Source organism: Mandrillus leucophaeus, unplaced genomic scaffold (assembly GCF_000951045.1).
Source record: "Mandrillus leucophaeus isolate KB7577 unplaced genomic scaffold, Mleu.le_1.0 Scaffold331, whole genome shotgun sequence".
NCBI lineage: Eukaryota > Metazoa > Chordata > Mammalia > Primates > Cercopithecidae > Mandrillus > Mandrillus leucophaeus.
Window position 1 is genome coordinate 1480133 of NW_012103488.1, and position 20029 is coordinate 1500161.

Below are 20029 nucleotides of genomic sequence, written 5' to 3' on the forward strand. Positions count from 1 at the left end.
AAAAAAAAAAAAAGAAAATTAATACTTCATTCAAAATCATTAAAAATGTGTAAGTTAGAAAGTAAAGTTTGCCATAATCTCTCCACCTTCTCCAACATAACTGCTGTTAACAATTTGAGTTACATTCCTCCAGACCTTCTTTATGAATATGCCAATATTAAAATATCTAATAGATTTACTTAAAACATACTCTTTTATTTATTTATTTTGAGACAGAATCTTGCTCTGTCAACCAGGCTAGATGCAGTGGCACGATCTTGGCTCACTGCAACCTCTGTCTCCCGGGTTCAAGTGATTCTCGTGCCTCAGCCTCCCAAGTAGCTGGGATTACAGGTGTGCACCACCGTGCCCGGCTAATTTTTGTATTTTTAGTAGAGACGGGGTTTCACCGTGTTGGCCACGCTGGTCTTGAACTCCTGACCTCAAGTGATCCCACCCACCTCGGGCTCCCAAAGTGCTGGGATTACAGGCATGAGCCACTGCGCCCAGCCCAAAAAATATTCTTTTGTCATGGTTGCACACATGGATCTATTTAAGTCTTTTTATGAACTTTCATTCTATTTTATGGATGTAACGTAACTTGTTTAACAAGTGGTCTAGTGAAAGACATGTGTACTGTTTTCATTTTTTTCCCTCCATTTCAATCAATGCCACAAGGGACATTCTAGTGCTTCTATCTTTGCTCACTTGTATGAGCGCAAGAGGAACTGCTGGGTCCAAGAACATTCTCCCCTGTCATTTAATTCAGCACTACTTACTAGGTTTAGAATTGCATCTGCTAGAAATCCACATATAAATGAGGACAAAAGGCCTTTCACTGAAGCTTATGTCTGCTCATACTTTACAGAAATACCAGCGAAGGCGGAAGTACAGCCTGTCTGCCGTGTTTCATTCAGCCACCATGTTGCAAGATGTTGGTGAGGCCATTCAGTTTGAAGTCAGCATTGGGAACTATGGCAACAAATTTGACACCACCTGTAAACCTTTGGCGTCAACAACTCAATACAGCCGTGCTGTATTTGATGGTAAGATTGGCACTAACCGTTGTCTCCTCTGCACGTTTACAGTGGGTGCACCACGGGACTGGAAGCAAGCACTGTGTCTTCCCTCTGGCACTGTTCTCCCCAGCCTATGGTTAGCGGAAAGGAAAAGGTTGAATGAGGAAGAGAGTATGGTTGGGGTTCAGGCACCTTAAAGACTGGCCAAACCCAAGACATTGCAGGTCCCATTGCCAGAGGCTGAACCCCAATGCCACCCTCTCCCTGCCCAGCTTTAACATTGGTTTTTGCCATGTAAGACCCCAAGGTAGTCACTGTGCTAAGTACTGAGCTCCCCAAAGCAGCTTCTACCCCTACGAAGCCCCAGATCTTTCTCAGGTTGAGTAGTTGAAATGAATGGACTCTGGCTCAGATACTGGGAAATCATGCTTCTAATCTTCACTCTGTCACTCACAAGCCTGTGACCTTAACCGTATCACTGAATTCTAACCCTCAGTTTCTTTGTCTTCTCCGGAGTTGATGTGAGGATTAAATAGCTGTATTTGAACAAAGATGGGTGAGAAATGATCCCTGATTTTAAGGAGCTTACATTCTACTCTATAAAATAAATCATAATAGAAAGTAAAGTATGAGAATTTTCAATAAAACTGTCAACAAATTGAGAGTACAGAGAAGGGAGAGAGGAATACTGATCAAATTTCCCAACAGTATTGCCAGAGTTTTAACTTAATTTTTGTACAATCAGTTTTAAAATATAAGACATCCTAGAAAATATCAGCTAATAATTCTTAATCATGGTAAGGCTCTAGTACCAAACCCTATGTAGCCAGCTAAAGCTTTCAAAGAACAGGAGATTCTTTCCTTTTGCCCACTTCCAACAAAAACATTTATTTAGAATAACAATTTTTAGGGACTAACATGTTCAGTCTAGCTTCCTATGTTGTCTGTATTTTCTGCTGCCACATTAGGAAACCATCTTTGATATTCAGATGCATGGCCCTGAATCACTAAAGGATCCTGAGATTGCTGTGCTCTGTCTACTAGGATGTCTCAGAGAAAATTTCAGAACAGACTGAATGAAAAAGAGCTTCCTAGTCTTCAGTTGCTTACTTGAGTCAAATTAAAGAACCAGATCACCTAAAGCTATTCCCTAAGCCTGTGGATTAATCAGCAGCTCAGTCTGCACATCTCTTTAATAAACACGCTGTCATTTTAAGTGTTCAGTGTTCATTGACCTCCAATGTTTTATACCAGGGAACTACTATTATTACTTGCCCTGGGCCCACACCAAGCCAGTTGTTACCCTGACTTCATACTGGGAGGATATTAGTCATCGCCTGGATGCGGTGAACACTCTCCTAGTTATGGCAGAACGACTGGTAAGTTTCTCTTTTTCTGCATTTCCTTTTCACCAAGCAGGGTGAATTAGGTCAGGCCACTATAACACAAAACAGTGCTCAATACAGTGATCAATAAGGTAAGAGCAATGTCTCTAGGAAAAGTGGAGGTAGACGGTCCTAAGTTAGTATGGAGGTTCAGTGGTATTGGAGACCCAGGCTCTTACGCCCTGGTTGCTCTGCCATCACTCAGTAGTTACCATTGTCTGCATGGTAGAGGCAACTCACTACTACATCTGCCCTCCAGCCTGAGGGGAGTGGTGGTAAACAGTGGGGAGAAGATGACATCAGCCTTTCTCTTGAAGGGAAAGATGCAGAAGTCATACTCCTAATTTCTACTCACTTTCCACTGGCCAGAATCCAGTCCATACAGCCACATGTGACTCCAAGGAAGGTGGAAAATGTAGTCTTATGCCTGGGCAGGCATATGCCCAGATAAAAATTTTCTTACTGTGGAAGAGGGGGGGGATGAAAAAGGTAGGAGTAGGGGTGGAATAGGAACTCATAGTTTCTGCCATAATTTTTGTGTGGAGAATGGTTCATTCCAATAGCAATATAAAACTCTGAGAATTTTGCAGTGGAAATCTCCACTGCAGGAAGAGGTAGCTTAGAGGAACCAATGTCTGACACATTCCACTCTTGCTGCAGACTAGAGGAACTTCTTTTGTTTGGAGGTTGGGGATTTCCTTTGGTGCAAACTGCACATATATGATATCTGTGATTATCCGTCTAGTTGACATTGGTCAACTAGATTGGCGAGGAGAAGGGGGATATGTTTGGGATATTTCTAACTAAGCACAAATACTAAGTTACTTGGCCAGGTGCAGTGGCTCAGCCAGTAATCCCAGCACTTTGGGAGACCAAGGTGGGCAGATCATTTGAGGTCAGGAGTTAGAGACCAGCCTGGTCAGCATGGTGAAACCCTATCTCTACTAAAAATACAAAAGAAATTACCTGGGCGTGGTGATGTGAGCCTGTAATCCCAGCTACTAGGGAGGCTGAGACAGGAGAATCGCTTGAACCCAGGAGATGAAGGTTGCAGTGAGCCAAGAGGGCGCCATTACACTCCAGCCTGGACAGAGTGAGACTCTGTCTAAAAAAACATATATATATACACCAAGTTACTCCTGTCAGGTAGTGATAAAATCCATCTGGCTTTGGTGTTTTGATTTCCAAATTTTGTTAATACTAATTTTTTAAAGATCTAATCTCTACCAGGGCTGGACCAAAACATACGGGGTTTTAGGAGTATACTTGATCTAAAACTCTATGGGAAAATGTGGAATATTTTACATTGTAAAGGCAATCTGGGATGATAACTATAGGTTTAAATTGACTTAATCATAACTGTCCCTAAAATAAAGTTGCAGTTGATAGGCAATGTACATCTCAAAGGCATTGGTGGGGAATTAGTTGCACCTGTATTCTAACTGTGTTTGAGATGCTCTTCAGCAGTTTTCACCCTGGTTCTTCTTATCACCTCCCTCCACTGACCAAGCTGCCTAATGCGGACAGGACGGTGGCTTTCCCTTTCCCCTGATTGGGATTTTTGATACTCATGGTAGGCTCTTCTTCAGCTTCTCTGTTGGCAGGTGCTCAATGGGATAGAACCATATGTTCTGAGCTTATCTCGTACTTTCTCTGCCCCAGTCCGTAAATCACCATTTCTCCAAGCAACTGTTTCCTTTGAGTGGGGAATAGCATTTTAGAAACAAGATCTGGGTACTAGAGTGCTCACTACTACTGAAATATCATTGCTTCTAGGCCTTCTCGGCAAACGAATTTGCACACACACACACACATGTCTATTTATTTCTATATCTATCAATATATTAAAAGCCATGACTTCATAAAGATACTTCCAATTCCAGTCCAGTACTACAAGGTTTATTCTAGTCCTCCGTGTTTCTGTATCTCTAACTTACTTCTCCAGCAGTGAGAAATCTGGCCTTCGTTATCCTTAATATATTTGCTCCTTGGTTCAATCCTAAAATCTGTAGGTAAACCACTGTGAAAAATAAGCCTACTAATTAGAGTTCAATATGTTTATGGGTTTTTGTTTGTTTGTTTGTTTGTTTTTTGCCTTTTAACAAAGAGTACATGGTCAAAATACTCTTTTGTTCCAAAAGTTACTTGGGTTAGTTTAGTGTAATTACGTTATTCATCTAAAATGGAATTAGGTCTGTTTTATTTCTGGTTATATTCCACTTTAGGGTTCCCTCTCCTATCTTTGCTGGTTTCATTTTATTTGTTTTTTGAATATATAACAATACTTACGTGATTTCAAAAGTTAAACTATATGAAAAGGTATAATGGCATAATAAACAATTATCAATTATTTCCTCTCTTTTCAAATTCTTCAGCAAACAAATATAGAGGCTCTAAAATCAGGGATACAAGGTAAAATTCCTGCAAACCAGCTGGCTGAATTGTGGCTGAAGCTGATAGATGAAGTTATAGAAGACACGAGGTACAGTGATCTTACACCTATCTCAGAATTTTTATCTAGGCTCTCCTCCCTGAAATTCGAAGACTGTAAAGCCTGAGGAATTGTTTCTAATGTTTGTCTAAGAAGTGATTTTGAATTATTCAAACTTCGTAAAAAGCCCTCACTGGGAGGAGTGCCTGAATCACCACCAGGAAAAGCTCCACTTTCTGATTTGGTGCCAGTTCTAAAGTAGCCTAGGGAGGCTGAGGCCCCACTCCCGGAAGCACGTCCCAGGCAGCCTCAGGCAAGGGATGGGAGGGGAGGAAGAAGCAAGCCTGAGCCTCTGCTTCTCATCAACCCAAGGATGACCCCCACCCTGAGAAGGGTGACTTCTGGCTTCTACGGAGAATGGGATCTGGGGGTGGAGCATCGATTTTGCCATTCAGAACAATATCTCTAATTCATAAACATATTTTTAGAAACTGCCTTTTTACTTGCTCTTTTACTGAATGCCTAATGAACGTTGTGGCCAAGCCTCTGATAGGCGAAACCAGTAGATTTGACTTGAACCAGCGGACCTTTCATAATCGATGAAGGGAAACCGCTCAGATCTTTTAGCATATGGAAATCAAAGGGGGAAGTGATTCGTTACAAACTCATTTTAAATATTGGTTAATAAAGCAGTGGACAGGGAAATTCTGAAAGAAAAGCATATTGAATGCTTTCCACAAGCAAAAAGGCCTTTATTCCCCACGCTGGGCTAACGCCCTAAGTCACCCTGTCTTCTTGTGCCTCCTAGTGGTAAAGCCAGTAATTGAAACGCAACCCAAATCAAAGTACTGCTGGAGCGCTTGTTTAAATTCTGAATGTTAGAGCTGGGTCCTAAGGGATCATGTCCTTCAGTCTCCTCATCTTGTAAATGAGAAAACAGAGGCCCAAAGAGGTGAAATGACATACCTGATGCCCAGAGCTGGGTTTGACAACTCAGCCCCTCTTCCTGCCACGTATTTCACAGTCAACATCTATTTGTCCAAGGCCCCAAGTGTGACTTTTGAACTAAGAGCTTCCAGATATCTTTTTGCCTCAGAGTCTCACTCTGGGGAATTAACCCTTCAAGTGCAATGCCATAGTTATTTAGGAAACCAAACAGAAACATGTGGTAATAACTTTCATGGGGAAAATGTCTGTGAATTTTAAGATTTACAGTCATCTATTTATACTTCTGATATGAGCTGTTTTTGAGGAATCAAATTGGAATCTTTTTAAACTTTATGTAACAGGAAATTCAGTGTTTAAGGGAAGTCATGCTAGGATTTTCTTCACTGAAGAAGCTGGGTGAAATTCAAGTGAGTGGAAATTCTAGGTAGGGACACTGTGAATAGAGCTTCCTGAACCTGGTGAAAACCTCACCCTGTGTGCCACCAGATGCCATGGTGAGAGGGAAGGCCTGGCAGCAGAGGCTAATTCTGGCCCTAGCTCAGCCGTTCTCAGTAACCCTTGGGGGTCTCATCACAACACATCCAAGTTCTCATATTGAATGGAGATTTGGCCTACACGGGTGGTTCATAAATCTTTCTGGAGTTCATGGGCCCCTTTGAGAATCTGATGAGATGATGATGATAAAGATGACAACGAGATGATGACGAGGATGGCGACATTATTTAGACTTTGCTACGCAACTGTTCTAAATGCTTTCCATACAGCAACTCGTTTCCTTCTCACAACAGCCCTAAAAAGTATGTCCCACATTTGAAAATAGGAGGACAAGGAAGTAAGTGACTGGTCAAGACAATAGAACTAGTAAGGAATGGAGCCACGCTTAGTACCCAGGTGGTTGGCTCCAAAGCCTATGTTTATCATTACATCACACTACGTGTTGACACAGATAGACACAGTTTTCTTTGTAAGTTCTAGAGTTTCACAGACCTTCTAAGACCCACCCACAGACTGCTTAGAGGCCCAGGATTCCCTAAGTTAAGTATGCTTCAGCTACATGGTCTCTAACCTCCCTCCTTCTTCCATTATTTGGGGGTCTGTAAAATGATTATAGGAAGCAAAAGAAGGGAAAGCCAGTTTCTCTCAGCTGCCACTGTTTCCATCTTCTTTCCAGTGACTCTTTGGGCCATAAGTTAAGCCCTAAGGCCTAAAATAGCTTTGGGATTTTCATCTCCCTGTATTCCTTATGAACATTAAGAGACTGGCAGTCTGCTCTGGCAATGCCAGATGCACTCAACTCCAGCGTAAACCAGGCGATGCTTGCAGATTCAGTTAGGAGGTCGATGTGGTTTGCAAGACGGACATCAAACATAAATGTCTTTGACCGTTCTGAAGCCTAAAATTAGGTTATTCTTCAAATCCTGTCTTTCTTTTTGTCTTCCTTTTTCTAGATACACATTGCCTCTCACAGAAGGAAAAGCCAACGTCACAGTTCTCGATACTCAGATCCGAAAGCTGCGATTCAGATTTCTCTCCCAGATACATGAGGCGGCTGTGAGGATGAGGTCGGAAGCCACAGACGTGAGGTCCACACTGGCAGAAATTGAGGACTGGCTTGATAAATTAATGCAGCTGACTGAAGAGGTAGGACTTTTAAACTACACGAATGTCACCTGATATGGCAGAAGGGCTCTGCGAAATGGCACCAAGAAATAGGGTGGTGGAAAGAGAATCTACTACATTATCTTGGGTATTGAGCAGATCTGACAGATTGTAAAAATCAATGAGTAACTGGGTTGAGGATGCTAATGATGAATGTGATTGAAATCAGAGCAGGGGAATAATTTTGAGTTGGTGATCTTGGAAATGTCTTCAAAAGTGGACAAATCATTATCATTTTCATGGTACTGTTGGAGAATATTTTGAATGATCTTTGTAGTTCAGAGGATTAAAATATCAGCTTTGGCTGGGGTTGGGAAGACCTGAATTTGAACCTTGCTTCTACCATGTATAACATTGGGCAAGTTATTCAACCTCTCTGAGCCTCAGTTTCCCCATCTGTAAAATGGAGATAAACATAGCGCTTACTAGTTAGCTTTGTTGTGTGACGATTTTAAAAAGATGGTGGTTGTAAAAATGTCCATCAATGATAGACTGGATTAAGAAAATGTGGCACATATACACCATGGAATACTATGCAGCCATAAAAAGGATGAGTACATGTCCTTTGCAGGGACGTGGGTGAAGCTGGAAACCATCATTCTCAGCAAACTATTACAAGGACAGAAAACCAAACACTGCATGTTCTCACTCATAGGTGGGAATTGAACAATGAGAACATTTGGACACAGGGTGAGGAACATCACACACTGGGGCGTGTCGGGGGTTGGGGGACTGGGGGAAGGATAGCATTAAGAGAAATACCTAATGCAAATGATGAGTTGATGGGTGCAGCAAACCAACATGGCACATGTATACCTATGTAACAAACCTGCACGTCGTGCACATGTACCCTAGAACTTAAAGTATATATATGTGTGTGTATATATGTGTGTGTATACTTTATATATGTATATATACACACACATATATATGTATATACACACACACACACATACACACACTTTAAATTCTCTTCCTGTCTCTCAGAAATCAGAGGGTTAGTAGGTAGTCATATTTGTGGGTAGAAATACACTTGAGAAAGCACACAGGATTATAGGTAATTTAATTCTCTACTTTGTATGCTTTGGTACTTTCGTAGGGTTTTATAGTGGACTTAGGAGAAGCGATTTTTTATACCACTCTGTGCTAATAGGGACATTTGAATATCCAGCCCTGGAAGCTGGATTATCTCCTTTACAATGAGAAAAAAAGAGGTTTGAAAACAAAATTAATATTTCAGATTTGGCAAATATTGGATGGTGAGCCAGAGCCCCTGTGTCCTGTAAAATATATGCAATTTATAACCCTTTGACTGCTGCTGGTGACTTTCTTCAAATGATGCTTGAGATAAGATGGAATATTTTCTAAGATACCTCCCAGAGAAGAGTAGGAGGGGCTTTTGCTAGATGAAGCTGTGCCTCTGCTTCTCACCCTTCCCTTTGGCCTGCCTCCCGGCCCTGCAAACTCACAGTGTGGTTCTAGAAGATGGGAGCTCAGGAATTTGACAGAGCCCTAACCACAGCATTTCTTTGCTAAATGAGTCCCTGAGGGTCCAGCCTGCAGGGTCTTCAGTCCCTCTCCATTTAGACTAACCATGGCTGTGCTTCCTCTTCCATCCAATCCTCATGACCAGCCACAGAACAGCATGCCTGACATCATCATCTGGATGATCCGGGGAGAGAAGAGACTGGCCTATGCACGAATTCCCGCACATCAGGTCTTATACTCCACCAGTGGTGAGAATGCATCTGGAAAATACTGTGGGAAAACCCAAACCATCTTTCTGAAGGTACATGTCTTCACTGTGTCACGTGAAACACACTAAATGCAAAAGCTGTATTCCCGAGAAGGGGCTGCTTTATGTCATTTGCTAATCATTGAACGGTGAGGGTGTTTGGGGTCAATTCTAGCCCATTCTGGTCCCTCCCTCTGGGGTGATCATTCTGAGAGTGTGATCTGAGGTTGGCTGGTTTTCAATCAAGGACACCTCCTTAGATGTCTTTGTGACGTTAATATAAACATGGCATTGTGAATGCTTTGCTTTCTGGCATGAATATTTCACTTCTAATGTCTCATGCAAGGCAGTGCCTTTCTTCCTTTCATTCTAGTGAATGTTGGGGAAAGAAAGAGAAAGCGGTAGAGCTGGTCCATGGAATCTGTTGCTCTAACCAAATGAGCAATAGATTGAATCAATTTCAGTTTGATGAACCAATCAAAGTGAACATTTTTGACAATCATAACTTTAGGGAAGATATTCTGAATATTTTTTGAGTCATAGACCCTCTTAAGTGCCTGACGAAAACCACAGGCCGTATCCTCCAGGGAAATGCACGCTGCACGTGCAGCTAATATTCTGCATAGAATTTAGGAGCTTTATACAGCCCATAAGCCCATTCTAGGGTCCCGTATTAAGAACTCTGTGTGTGCATATGGGGAATCAAAGGTGAACCTAGGGCTGGAAACAAAGAAATCAGAATAGTTTCCATCCATATGTTTTGACATCTTCTCTCTGGCCAACCCCAACTGGAGTTCTTTGGATTTGGGACACAGAAATAACAATTAAGAAGAGAAAAGGCAGAGTTGGGAGAGTGTTCTCTTCAAACAAGGAGATTCTGCTAACTTTTAATAAATTTACTCATTGCTCTTTAATCAGGAGGGTGTAAATAGAATCAGAGTGATTATCTTCTTTCAAGTGTCTCTTGGTAGAATAAATTTTACTTAAGATAGAACCACAATTATAATTGACCTCAGCAGTGGGTGGAAGCAAACTGATTAATAAATAAAACTTCACAGGGGGTGGGAGAGGAGACAAAGGCACCTTCTCTGTGTTAGGTTTTAGAAGTTAGTGGATAAACAGCAAAATGCTTTTAAGAGAATGTTTTATATATTTATTGATTTTGTTAACACTCATTACACAGTTTAGGGAGCTGTTTAACTCGTGAGTTTTTTTGGTCTCGAGATCCCTTTATACTTTAAAAAAAAAAGATTGAAGACCCCAGAGAGCTTTGATTTATGTGGGTTATACCTATCAATATTTACTGTAATAGAAATCAAAACTGATAAATTTTTAAAATATTTATTGATTTAACCATAATAATAACAAACCCATCACTAACATAAATTACATCAATTATGTATTTAATTTAAAATGTTAACATAATTGTTAACATAAATTATGTATTTTTACAAAATACATTTTGTGTAGTAAATCGGAAAGCAGAGTGAGACTATTTTACATTTTTGCAAACTTCTTTAATGTCTTGCTGAACAGAAACATAACTGGATTCTCTCATCTTCTTGTGCATTTAAGCTGATGGAATTAGTTATTTGGTTGAAGTATATGAAGAGGATCTGGCCTCACATAGATATGTAGCTGGAAAAGGGAGGAGTATTATAATAACCTTTTCAGATAATTATGAATATTCATCTTTGATATAACACCAAACTCAAGTGGTAGCTTTTAAAAAGGTTAATTGCAATGTGAAACCTGAAACCATATCAATGAATTTTTCATACTCAGCTACATTAAAATCCTTGGTCTTTCTTGGACTTTGAATGACTCTTTTATTCATGCATGATTTTGTAACATAATGTACAATCATTTGGAAAATTCATGGAATTATGTAGATCACTGAGTTATGACACATTTTATCAAACAATATTGAAAAAAATCACACTTTAAAATCACATTTGTTAATATCACTTATCAGAAAGTCTTTGTGTGTTGGGAAGCTATCAAACTTACTGTTACAGATTCAAGTTTTCCAACACTCTATTATTTTACTTGAAAGCTTGAATTTTGTCATGACCAACAAATAAAGAGTTCTTTTCCTTGGAGTGAGAGGCTCGCTTTGTTTATGTTTAAAAAAAAAAAAAAGCCTGCCCCATACTCAAATTGGAATAACCACGTTATTCAATTGCAGTTTTAAGTAAAAGTGATATTTGTCAATTGCAGTTTTAAGTAAAAGTGATATTTCATTTTTCAAAAATCTAGTTCAACTTACAACTCAAAAAATTGCACAAGAGCTTTTTCTCAAGACAACCATCATATGCCAATATGCAGCAGAAGTGCTTCGCGTCTACTTCCCATGTCATCGCACAAAATATTAACAAGACATGTATTCAAGGGTCGAGATTTAATAAGATTGGTAATCTTGTCTGGGCACAGTGGTGCACGCCTGTCATCCCAGCACTTTGGGAGGCTGACGTGGGCGGACCGTTTGAGTTCAGGACTTCAAGACCCAACCGGGCAACATGGCAAGACCCTCCGTCTCTACAGAAAATACAAAAATTAGCCAGGCATGGTGGCATGCATCTGTAATCCCAGCTACTCTGGCAGCTGGGGTGGGAGGATTGCTTGAGCCCAGGAGGTCAAGGGTGCAGTGAGCCGAGATTGAGCCACTGTACTCCAGCAATAGAGTGAGACTCTGTCTCAAAAATTAGTAATCTTTACTGCTTGATCAACAGAATCCTTTTATTTTTATGTTTTTGCACAGGGGAAAAGAAGGAAAAGATAATTCTTTAGTGAAACTGGAATTTTGTTTCTTTACTGAGATTGCAGTTATTATTACTATTACTTTTACTGTTACCACTAGGTCCAGTTTGGCAATCCTGCCTTGATTCCTGCTACAGTGCAGGAGTTTTTTCCACTGTTGCTTCTGCACCACCCGTGCAAGTACCAATACAGTAAAGAAGATAAATACCATGTTAGTGTTATTAGAAAAATTGTTTTGAACTTGTGGACCTCCTGAAAATGTCTCAGGGACTGGTAGGAATCTATGGATCACACTGCGAGATCTGCTGCTTTAATTGTGATTTTAATCTTTGCTGTAGGGTCATCTGGAAATGTTTTAACTGAAGCAAACATAAAATTAGACTGGTGAGAGCAATGATTAGATGTTCACTCTGCTTTTGGCTTTAACATAATATCACAGTCCGTGCTGTGCCTAATGTAACATCACATGCTATTGTTCATCTCACAGTATCCACAGGAGAAAAACAATGGGCCAAAGGTGCCTGTGGAGCTGCGGGTGAACATCTGGCTAGGCTTAAGTGCTGTGGAGAAGAAGTTTAACAGCTTCGCAGAAGGAACTTTCACCGTCTTTGCTGAAATGGTACCTTTAATAATTCACTATCTTTTCTTCTTTGGTTGGGGAAGGGATACTTTTACTTTTCACCTTTATGGAAAACATTTACATACCAAAAACGACCACAGCCCTCCTTACCATCCCCTAAAATCCCATCCAAGGGATCTTAACCTAAGGGGATAAGAGAAGATGCTCTTGAGATTTTATTGTCAACATCGGAACACACCATGGTGATGAACACTTTTGTGCGATAATTCCAAGAGATGACTTAGATGACTTCCACCGCGATGCTCCCAGCAGTACTGAAAATGGGTGCCTTTCTAGCTCTGAAAACTAGAAAACTAGAGCTCTGTAATAATCTTATTGGTGCCTGATGCAGGAACACTAAGTAGAGTACACACACACACCCCCCAACCCAGGAGAGGGGACTCTTGAGATGTTCACATCTTGATAAGCTTACTTGGGGTAGAGGGTCTTAAAACCCCTGAAGACCCATTTCACACTTAAGGGAAGCCTCAGATAGGCTCGTCCAGGGGCAAAAAAAAGCTGCCTAATACTTCAAAAACAATAGAGATAATTTGTAAAACCTTCACTGAGCTTAAAATCCACCTAGTTAATGAAAAGTCTCATTACAATTAAACCAATGAAAACAATGTTCACAAACGTTTACAGCTAAAAGTAGAATTATTTTGATTCTTTAATACTATTTTTAACTCAAGTGCTTATTGACTTAAATTTGCTAGATGTATTTGGTGGGTCTCTTCTGACAATTTTCAGATGAACACCGCTCTACACATAGGCCTTCATGCTCAAATCAATGAGGAGAAGACTGTCATCATTTTAGCTAATCTAGAAATCTGGTCCTGCTACCCACTGCTATGCCTGGCAGCTGGTTCAGGACTGTGGCTCTGATCTGCTTGCTAGGCAAGACAACCCATGACCATCTTTTATTTTTACTTTTTATTAATTCAACAGTTCCTGGCACATAATAGGTCCCAATGCATGTTTATTGAATGAATAAATAAATGATGACAATTTATCCTACCGTCCACCCAATCATTCATTCCTCCATCCATCCATCTGTCCATCAAAGCTTTTAGGGAGTGGTGGCTTCATGCCAGGCACTGAGCCAGGTAGCCAGCTGCTGAAGATGATGAAGAAGCCAAGCCTTGTCCTCAAAGATCTCACAGTCTATTGCAATGATTGCAAAACTGGGTATCTTGTTAAGCATGCAGACTCCAGGGGCACCCTGGGGATTCTGATTCTGTAGCTTAGGTTAGGGATTAGCACCAGTGGTGATTCCAACATGGGGCGACAGTGGGGACCACTTTAAGAAACAGTGGAATGTGTGGGAAACACACAAGCCCTCGCACTCAGGCTTGGAAGTGCTAGTGAAGATAGAGAGTGTGCTGGAGGCCACGAGGGAGGCCCTGAGTGGAGGATGTTGATGTCCAGCCAGCTGGATGAGTGGAGTAGGGGCGTCATGGCATATACAAGGAGAGGCTCATTCCTGCCTTCCTGTAGGATTTCTTGGCATCCACCTGCTCTCCAGCTCTGTGGCTGAGTCTAAACCTGGAGAAAGCAGCCCTGAGCAATGATCGACCAGCCCAGGCCTTCCTTCCACTCTTTCCCATTTTCGGATCCTTCCCTGCACAGAGTGAAGCTTGAGTTTCAACTCATGTAGGGAGATGATCCACCCATTTCTGTTGTTCTGTGTGACTCACCTGTGAGTACAAGCAGAGGCACATTCATAATAATAATGGAAATTTTACTGGCTCTTGCCTTCACGTGCTAATACTAGCACTTAATTTTCTACAAAATTTCCTCCCGAGATTTCTGGGAGTCTTTGAGGTGCTTCACATGTGCTTGCTCATGAGTACTTTTTTCTTACTGTCCGGCCCTAGTCCTGCTGACTAAAGCCACAGCCGTCAAAGCCACTTGAGGCTCCCATCTCCACTGCTGCTGATACCCTCTTGTCCATGCCAAAGTCTTTGCCTGGATTTTACTAAAGCTATGCTGGCTTCCAAGCAGAACAGCAGGAAGGTCTTGCTCTCCATTCTGTGTCCATGTCATGTGACCCCAAGCCCTAAGGTCCCTTAGGATAACAGTTCCTTTACTTTCTGCCCGAAGCGCATCTCCCCTCCAGGCTGAGAGCCAGTATCTGAGATAGGCACTATTGTGTCCTCTTGATTCCAATTTCCTAATCAGGCCCCCACTCAAATCTCCTCCTTTCTCCTTCAGCCGAAAACTTTCGTATGGCTTATGCAAATCATCTCAGTGGATTCCTCAGCAGACAATTGGAAATTCTAGTTTGGATCCAAACAGGGACACCCACCACACTGGCAAATCTCTACCCTCTCCGTGGTTGCCATGATGAAGAGCAGATCATCATGCATTTATAGATTCTAACTTGGAAAGGATGCCTTAGAAGCCAGAGTGTGCCATTGCCATTCAGCCTGCTTCCCAGAGAGGCCCTGGTCTCCTTGCCACACTCCAGATGGAATGAAGGCTCATAACTTTTAGGTCCAATAAGGGCTGGGTACTAGAGGACCTTCAGGATTCAGATGGGTTTTTTGGTGGAAATGGCAGCATTAATTGTATATTGTTTCTACAAGGAAATGTGCCCCAAGTTCTCAGCAGTAGACTTACAAATAAATTTTATAAAATCTGCTCATTCATAAGCTGAGGACATTCATAGGTATTTAAAAGATACGGTTCGCAGAACTATCTTGAGCCATTCAAAATTATAATAGAGACAATTAGGATGCTATATCGTTCACAATCATTTGCACGTTTAAACTCCAGAACGACTCTATAGGAGAGGTAGCATTATCCTCAGTTTTCAGATGAGAACACTGAGTCTTAGAAAGGTGAATGATTTATCCAAAGTTGCATAATCAGTAACAACTCAAATTAGGTCCATACCTTCTGAGCATAAAGCTTTATTCTGTTTTCTGTGGTTGTCTAGCCTGAGTCCTCAATTAACTTGAAAATGTATGTGCTAGCTTTATTTTTTGCTCTCTGATGGCGTTTCTCCAATTTTATCTCTTTTTTAATAGTATGAAAATCAAGCTCTCATGTTTGGAAAATGGGGCACTTCTGGATTAGTAGGACGTCATAAGTTTTCTGATGTCACAGGAAAAATAAAACTCAAGAGGGAATTTTTTCTGCCTCCAAAAGGCTGGGAATGGGAAGGAGAGTGGATAGTTGATCCTGAAAGAAGGTAAGTTGTCCATTTTCTGAGTGAAAAGGATAGCAATGAGATCTTTCTCTAGAAATTGCTAGATATATTATATCTCCATCATCATTCTTGATAATATTTGTGTAACACCCACTGAGCAAAACTAAGCCCATTGAAATTTATAGCAAGTTGAAAGATGTTCCACCATAAGACAGGCAAATATAAAAAGCACCTGGTAACTAACATTTTGAGAACTTATTATGCTTGACTGTGTCAGGCAGTATGCTGGGCACTGGCATCATCTTATTTAATCTTTACTACAGCCCTACAAGGGAGGCAGTGGCAAGAAGGATCTGAGATTTGACGCTACTTGCAAGCAAACAAGGTCTCCCGTAACAGTTTCACAGATGCCGGCACATGACTCCTGGGTTAGAATGAAAGAACTTTATTGCCCACAGCAATAGCAATGCCAGAGGATCAATATTTGCTCGACTTCTTCATGCCCCAATTCCCACAGAGTAACATGAAGAGGGCCAGATGACACTTGTACACACAGTGGATTGAGTTATATGAGAGAACTCTAAGCTTAGGGGACTTGAATTTTTTATAATGGGCAGAAAGCAGGCTGGTCCTTTGCTGTGCAGAGAGACACTATCTCAGGGTGCCCCATATCAACATCTTTGAGAAGATAGCCCACAACAAAGGTAGTCGGTGCCTGAGCTCGCAAGATGCGCAGAAACACAAGAGACTCGCAGAGAATTATCTCCCAACAAGTAGTAGTAGTATCTCCACTTTGCAAATGAGGAAACTGAGATCTAGAGAGATTAAATAACTTGTCCAAAGGCACATAGCTTGTCAGTGATATAGTTGGGGCTAGAATCCAAGTCTAGCATGGGCACCAAAACCACTACTCAACTATTATGCTAGAACGTCTGCAAGAAGCAGTAGGAGGTACACTGTAAGTGGATGAATTCCATATATGTGAACTACATCTCAAAAGCTGTTATTAAAAAGAAAAAAAATAGACAGTAGAAGGTGGTAAAGATGGTTCCCTTGGAGTCTGGGGGACACTGTAGCCTGTTTTCTAAATGCTGCCAACAACATTGGAACCAGCATTCCCTCTTCTTGCCATCTTATGACAGCATCCTTGAGTTGGGAGGGAAGAAGCTTGTGAAGTTGAATTTTAAAGGCCTCTAACTAGAGTTTGGTCTCTCTGTTGTTCATTTCCTGTGATTGCATAGGCATGAGGGAGGGAGGGAGGGAGGGAAGCGAAAATACTGCTCTCTTAAGACTCAAACGTGCTTGCTTGCTTGTGATTGCTTTCAATTCAGGCAGCTTGCTCTGGGTGGAGTTGGGGGAGATTAGTGAGGGGAGGGAAAATCGGGTTTGAATTGGCTGGAAGGAAGGAAGGTTAGTGAGGACAGGGAAAGGATAGGGAAATTGTGACAGAAAAAGCAGAAGGTCAAAGCATGTCAGGGCTGGATGGAATCCTAGAGGCAGCAGCCAGGGCTTTTACTCTCCTTTTTTGAGGCCCGGAGAAGTGATGCCCAATTTATATAAATGATTGGGACTATTTGCTTTTTGATTCCTTTCCTGTGCTGGATTCTAGGGGAGAATACAGCAGAGAAAAGATGCAGAAACAATGAAGGAAAAACCCCCTCATTTGAGTAGGTTACCTGGCAGAAGACTTGAGTCAAAGTTGAAACCTCTGTAACTTTCCTCTGTGGGTTGTCCAAAGAATCCCAAATCCAAGAGGAAAATTAACATGGCAGAGAGTCCGTATGGATTTCCCAAACGCCCAAATGGAGTTTGCAGTCTTAAATGACCTGGTTTGGCTGTCTACCTAGGAACTCTCCAGAAAACTTAAACTCCTCCCTTCAGTTTGTGTTAGCAAGCCACATTTGGCTTCATGAGACTGTCTCCACTGTTTTAAAAAATAGCGGGGACAGCTCCCTTTTCTTTTGAACTGTTAGCCAAGAGTTTCATTGAGAAAAAGCTGAGCAGCCCCGAACTGCAACAGAAACATGGAAGGCTCTGTCTGTGGTCTCTGTAAGAAGCTGCCCACAATACTGTTTTCCCAGACCCCATCCTCATTACTGAGAAGGAGCAACCTTGCTAATGTGAGGAGATCTCTATGATTTAGGTCACATTGTTCCAGCAGGCCCTTTCTTCAAAGGAATGTCAAAAGCGATTAGTACAAAGAGGAATTTGGAGTCAAAACCAACAGGGGTAAAGTGAGGAGGGAAGTGGTACCACTCCCAGGGTGTAGATGCTTCCTGAGTGTTGGCAATCGCGGAGGCTGCCAGTTACCAGGTCTCCTTGGGTAACTCGAGCCCTCCCCGCCCCGCAGCTTGCTGACTGAAGCAGATGCGGGTCACACGGAGTTCACTGATGAAGTCTATCAGAACGAGAGCCGCTACCCCGGGGGAGATTGGAAGCCGGCCGAGGACACCTACACGGATGCGGTGAGTGGCCTGCTCCGGAGAGAAACTCTCACCTGTCACCTCTGATCGCGATCTGTGGGGAACCCAGCAGCCACCTGGCTTGGGCTTTACCCTCTCCTCTGCTCCATCTTATGTTCTGCAGAGTCTTCCACTTACAGCTTAAGCCACACAAGTGCCACAATAAGTATTTTCTTTAGAATAGAAATGAGGCCTATTTAACTAGATGTTGAAACATGATATAGTTTGGATTGTGCAAATTTTTTAGGTAAATTTTTATTATTATCTAACTAGAGTTTTGTTGTTGTTGTTTGAGGGTTTTTTGAGATGGGCTCTTTCTGTTTCCCAGGCTGGAGCATAGTGGTGCGATCATAGCTCACTCTAACCTCAAATTCGTGGGCTCAAGCAGTCCTCCTGCCTCAGCCTCCCCAGTAGCTGGGACTACAGGGACATGCCACCATGCCGGAATAACTTTTTATTTTTTTGTAGAAATGGGTTCTTATTATGTTGCCCATGCGGGTCTTGAACTCCTGGCTTCAAGCAATCCTCCAGCCTCAGCTTCACAAAGTGCTGGGATTACAGGCATGAGACACCAAGCTTGGCCTAGTTTTTAATATTGTAACAAATGAAATGTTTCTGTCTTTAAAAAATCCAAGCAGCGTTAAAGGAAATCAAAAGTAATTCTTCTCCCCAATCCATATTCCACTCCCCGAAGATAATCACTGATGTCTGTTTTCTGTTCATAAACAAGTATATAACTTCCTTTTTCCCTGCCTAAATAGAATTGTGTTGTACACACAGTTTCATAGCTTGTATTTTTCACATAATAATGTATCTTGGACATTTTTTATATCAATGCATATAGATCTATGAGCTTTTAAAAAATGGCTGCAGAATGTTTTATTATATGTACCTACTCTAATTCATTTAATCCCCTCTTTCTGGGCATTTAGGTGCTTTTGGTTTTGAGTCGTTGGTTTTTATAAGCAATGTAACAGTGAACATCCTTAAACATACATTTTTGTATGTTTATGGAAGTTTATCTGTAGGGAAGATCCTTGCATTTGGTCTAGGTTTCAATGCATATAAAATTTTGCTAAAATTTTATAACCTTCAAAAAGGTTTTATAAATTCATATTTTCAACAAAAATACGAGAAGCCTGTTTGCCTAAACATTCACCATCCATCCCACTTTATAACATTTGCCACATATTATAAGTGGTATCCTGTTGTTATTTCAATTTTCACTCTCTTAAAGTGAAGCCGAGTATTTTTTCATGTTTATGGGCCACCTTTTTTTCCTTCGCTTAGGAACTTTCTTTTCATAACTCTCTTCAGTTTTATGCAAACTTAAGTCAATATTTCACATAAATTTTGCTCAATTGTGTATGATTAACATTATGAACCTCCAGTAGCATTTCCCTGTACTCAAAAACATGTGTGCCAGGTGTGATGGGTCACATCTGTAATCCCAGCACTTTGAGAGGCTGAGGTGGGTGGATCACTGAAAGTCAGGAGTTTGAGACCAGCCTGGCCAACATAATGAAACCCCATCTATACTAAAAATACAAAAAGTAGCCAGGTGTGGTGGCGGGTGCCTGTAATCCCAGCTACTTGGGAGGCTGAGGTGGGAGAATCACTTGAACCTGGGAAGGGAGGTTGCAGTGACTTGAGATCGCGCCACTGCACTCCAGCCTGTGTGACAGAGAAAAACTCTTGTCTCAAAAAAACAAAAAAACCAAAAAACAAAACAGGGCCAGGCGCGGTAGCTCACGCCTGTAATCCCAGCACTTTGGGAGGCCTAGGTGGGTGGATCACGAGGTCAGGAGATCGAGACCATCCTGGCTAACATGGTGAAACCCCGTCTCTACTAAAAATACAAAAAATTAGCTGGGCATG

The 20029-nt window shown here is 41.5% G+C and overlaps 1 protein-coding gene across 2 annotated transcripts in view; it reads left to right on the forward strand.

Annotated features, from left to right (window-relative positions):
* The window catches only part of MYOF (myoferlin), a 179663-nt gene that overhangs the window by 103298 nt on the left and 56336 nt on the right, over positions 1-20029 (forward strand). For both annotated transcript variants that reach the window (XM_011988472.1, XM_011988473.1), the window contains 8 exons: positions 848-1025; positions 2253-2377; positions 4759-4865; positions 7211-7403; positions 9055-9210; positions 12404-12535; positions 15568-15731; positions 18040-18154. In XM_011988472.1, coding sequence (XP_011843862.1) covers positions 848-1025; positions 2253-2377; positions 4759-4865; positions 7211-7403; positions 9055-9210; positions 12404-12535; positions 15568-15731; positions 18040-18154 — 1170 coding nt within the window. The remainder of the gene's footprint in view (positions 1-847; positions 1026-2252; positions 2378-4758; positions 4866-7210; positions 7404-9054; positions 9211-12403; positions 12536-15567; positions 15732-18039; positions 18155-20029) is intronic.